The sequence below is a fragment of the Lupinus angustifolius genome, chromosome LG12 (assembly GCF_001865875.1).
Source record: "Lupinus angustifolius cultivar Tanjil chromosome LG12, LupAngTanjil_v1.0, whole genome shotgun sequence".
NCBI lineage: Eukaryota > Viridiplantae > Streptophyta > Magnoliopsida > Fabales > Fabaceae > Lupinus > Lupinus angustifolius.
The window spans coordinates 6,945,921-6,950,855 of NC_032020.1; the positions used below are offsets into that span (position 1 = coordinate 6,945,921).

At 28.9% G+C, this 4,935-nt stretch overlaps 1 protein-coding gene across 1 annotated transcript; it reads right to left on the reverse strand.

Moving 5' to 3' along the window:
* Nucleotides 288–1,078, reverse strand: LOC109361844 (myocyte-specific enhancer factor 2B-like). The gene is made up of 2 exons (XM_019607379.1): nucleotides 764–1,078; nucleotides 288–605 (listed from the first exon to the last, which is right to left on the reverse strand). Exons 1-2 carry the CDS (start codon nucleotides 1,076–1,078, stop codon nucleotides 288–290), a joined length of 633 nt encoding a protein of 210 aa, XP_019462924.1.

Below are 4,935 nucleotides of genomic sequence, written 5' to 3' on the forward strand. Positions count from 1 at the left end.
TTTTTTATGCCTCTATACCAACCTAATAAGAATTTTCCTAGTAATAAATAGCACACCAAATTTTAGTTCTCATTTATTATGATACTAACACATTTAAGTAGTTAGAAAAACAACATTGTGTTGGTATAGAAGCATAAAAAACTTTTGGTAAAGAAGATTTGGATTTGGGTGGATTTGGATTGAAATGGATCAAAAGAATCCACCTCCAGGTCCATATCCTCCCATATTATTATTATTGAAGGCAGGGTGATTCATCATGCCACCATTGAACAGATTATTTGGCAGCATCATGGACTGGTTCTGAAGCATATATGGTGGTGGTGGTGGATACATCGGAAACTGCTGAGGTAGTGCTTGTGGCTGTATAAACTACTGAGGTGGTGGTTGGGATGCATAAACTGTTGAGGTGGCGGTGGCGGCTGCACCTGATACTCCTGAGTTGGTGGCTGAGGTGGTGGTGGCAAAGGGTTGTTTGAAGAAGATGCACCTCTTGTAAAAAAGTGAGGAGGAGGTGGGATAGCAGCAGCAACAGTAGAAGCACCCTCATCAATATTCTGCTTTTCAACAACACCAAGCACATTCTTCTTAAGATTCTCAAGAGCCGACTTCAATTGATCAAGTCGTTCTCCATTGATCTCTTCAATTGGAGCAGCCCACCCGAAACATTCTTGTGTCTCTTTTGCTTAGCCAACTCTTCACTTCACTTCTTCTCAATCTCAAGATCTTCAGTGATCCGATTAATCTTATCATTAAGCTCCTAAACATTAGCATTTCTGTGAGCCTCAGTCAGTGGTTGGTCCCTCATTTGATAGCGGTCTACGACAACATCAATACTAGGGTCGCCAAAGGAGAAAGCCTTGTTTGCAGGAGAAAAGACAACTAGCCCAAATTTTGCATCACAAAGAGTCCAAAGCTCGCTCGCTTTTTTGAATAGCCTAGTGTGGCATTTGGAGAATGTGACTTGTAGGTTTTTGTCTTTGGCTATGATTTTCATCTCAATCCTTCTACGACCCTTGTTCTTCTTTGGGTTACTAGAGCTAGGTGTTGGGTTACTAGAGCTGGGGATTGAGTTAGACATGGCTCAATGAAAATGGATGCTTAGCGAAAGATAGGCTATGAGAGATACAAGCAATGGTAGAGAATGGTTCTCAATTTATACTCTTTTGGGAATGAAGTGTATATTACATCTTTTCTTATTAAGTCACCTTTTTGTGTTGTAGACTAAATGCATGTATATAGAAAAAATTCATTAATTATTTCATTCTTATCTTTGTTTGAATGACATAATAGTTTTATAAGGTTAAATGAATATAAATATATACTCATATTATTGGTATATATGTAATATTTATACAAAGAATATAATATTTTATGCTAGTACTTGAGCATGAAATTCATGTGTTCATCGTACATAAATAAAATAATTCGAAATTGGTAAGATTTTTGTATATTAATGATAAATCAAAGAAAGCATTGCTACATTATATGAATTCCTTTCATGAATAGATACAACAATTGATGATAATGATTAAAAAAACAACAAAATAATTTGGTAACAATTAACTTTTGTTAATCAAAATTAGTGATGCACCAAAAAGAGATATTATCATCAAAGGAGAAGTGAACTAATTTTGATTACGAGTTGAATTCATAATTTTCGCGCATAAGTTCTTAAGGAATATTTAGGCCCTTATTTTTATCTTCTACTTATTCTGCATAATTGTTTTGCATTCATTAAATTGTTTTGCTACTTTCTATCTATATTTGTAAGATCTTATAATATCTTATATTATACTATAATAACTAATAGGTGTTAGTCTAATGGTGTATGATCCAATTGGATCCCTAAGGTTAATAGTTCGATTACTAGGAACAACATTTGTTGGGAGGGGCATCTATGATTAGTTCTTTACCTAAAAAGTGCAGAGAGACCCTTAGTAATATCAAATATTATATTATATTATGAGTTTAAAATCTGTACACCGTTAGTGTAAAGTTTTTTATGTTGTCAGCACACCATCCACCATTGATTGATATTACTTTTGTTTGAGGGTCAATGATTATTAACATATGAATAATGGATGATTTACTGACAGTATAATAAACACTTACACTATCAGAATATAAATATTAAATCCTTATATTATATACATGTCTCCAAAATAAATGATGATAGTTTGACGCTTTTAAGTTTTTTTATTAGAACAGTGAATACTTCAAAGAATACAGTGTAAGAAATAATTAAAATTAATTTTTTAATATGTGATAATAAATAATTAAAATTTTAAATAAATATGTTCTAACCGTCGTTAATTTATAATGTATGATACAGTGTATGATAAATAGCTTGTAGGACAATTATTAAGTGCAAATAAAAAAAAAGACTCAGTGTTGTTTGGTAATTTATTCACGAAAATATTCAAGTAATTAGCCATTGATTTTATAAAACAAAAGTTCTATATCTTAAAAAAATGTGGTCTCACACAACAACTTAATTTGTTTATCTATATCTATACTATATATAAAGGCAAAAGATAGTGTAACTTTCACCATGGTGTAATTTCAACTTCCTGTTTTTCCCTTAACATTATTTAATATTTACAAAAAAACTATATAATCATAAATAACCTCCATCAACACATTAATTAACTACATTTTTTTCACATTAAATTGAACATTATCCTCAATACAAAAAAATTATTACTAAATGTACATCGAACACCATAAATATATTCTAATTCTAAAAAATAAGATATATAAAAATTGATTGTGTAATACCATGCAATATTGTCCAATAGGCACGAAGTGCCTGTACATGCTAGTAGTAATAAGTGGAATTATGTTTTATAGTTAAAACTTAAATTTATTAAGATCAATAAATCTATTATAATTTTTATAAAGCACCATAAATTTAAGAATGCATACACAATACCTGTGATACTAGCTGCTAAAGTATAATCAATAGATATTAAGCAGAAGCAAGTGTGAAAAATAAAAGAAGAAATCGTGATTTCGAGATAGTTTATAATTATTTAGAATATAAGACAACTTAGATATAATGTTTTTGTTTAGACAAAACGATAAAGTTAATCTACTTAAATCTTTAGAATATTCTAAAAGTAAGATATACAACTTTTAATTATTCTTATACAAAATAAATATTAAAATATGTAGATAATTTTATTGTTTTAACTTTTCTGTAGACTTGTTTAGAATAGATCACCACTTCTTCTACATACCCATTAACTCTTCTAATAAAATCTCATTTTAATCTATTGTTAAAATAATAGATATAAAGGAATTCTCTTAAAATATAGGGAAAAGTCTATAAAATAAAATCTCATTTTAATCTACTGTTAAAATAATAGATATAAAGGAATTTTCTTAAAATATTGGGAAAAGTCTATGAAAATATATTAAATTTTATAATTTTTTTGTATTTTGATGACGATTTTCTTCGAATATCAACATTGACTATCACAAATAAAATATTTATAGAAAGTAATTTCACGAACATGTAAAATTTAATGGGTAATAAAGAGAATTTTACGCACAACGGCAAAAAGTTCAAGAGAATTTTACGCACTTTTCCCTCAAATCTAGCCATAAAAAACTTCAAAACTAAACAACCAAATTATTATTATTATTAATCAAATTATTATTGTTATTTTCGCTACAAGTATTTTCTTTCGACAAATAATGATAGAAATTGATATGAATGGTAGATTGAGAAGATCATTACAAAAGACCAAAACTATAAACTCAAAATAGTCTTATAAAAAACACTTGGGTTAGTATTAAAATATGAACTTATCTAAAACATTATTTTTTTTAATAACATTAAATAAAAAACATTAAACGATGGATTTAATGTATTGATTTAAATAAAAACTAAAATTGATTAATGTTATTAGAATAAATAATAATGAGTTAAAAATAGAATCTGCTTAAGGTAAGATTAAAAAATATTTAATATGTGAAATAATTAAAAACTTTATTTTAAATAATGAGTTAGGACTTAAGCATATAAAGATAGCCAACCCAAAAGACTAGTCTATTAGGTGAGAGAGCATCTTGGCTTAAGTATCATATTGAGTTTATTATGTTACCCATTGTGGGACTCCTAACGTTGTCGTCCCCTTTAAGGGCTGACATCCATGACGGCTTTCACACTATCGATATTTACTTGATGGTAGTAGCATTTTCTCTTTAGGTGAATTTACTCACCTATCAATGTTCGGTAATATACCTTAATCCAGCCTACAGGTAGTCCTTTTCGATGACACAATTCTCAATGAAAGCACCGATTGTTAGGACTTAAGCACATGAGGAGAGTCAACCAAAAAGACTAGAGTAAATTACACTGACACCCACTAAGTTTGAGCGAAATTACAAAAATCACCCCTCACTTTTCTACACCTACACAAACCTTATAATTTTATACTTTCATTACACTGATAACTCATGCATCAGAAATAAATGTAATCTTTTAAACAAAAAATGTGATAAATGCAATTAAGTTAATTAAAACATAGTATATTATGGAGACAAGTCCAAATAATATACAAATCAATGTATTTTTATTATTTTTGTTTACAAAATACATCAAAAATTCTAAAGAGATAGTGTTTAAATCGCTCTTATACTATAGCGTAACGAACCAAAAATAATAAAAATGTATTGACTCATATATTATTTGGTTCTGTCTCCACAACATACCATACCATGTTTTTTTTAACTAAATTCTATACATCACATTTTTGTTTAAAAGATTACACTTATTTTTCATGCAGGAGTGAATAGTATAATGAAAGTATAAAAATTAAGGAGTTTGGGTAGGTATAAAAATGTAAGGGGTGGTTTGTATAACTTCGCTAAAACTCAGGGGATGTCAGTGTGACTTAGTCAAAAGACTAGTCTATTAAATAAGAGAGT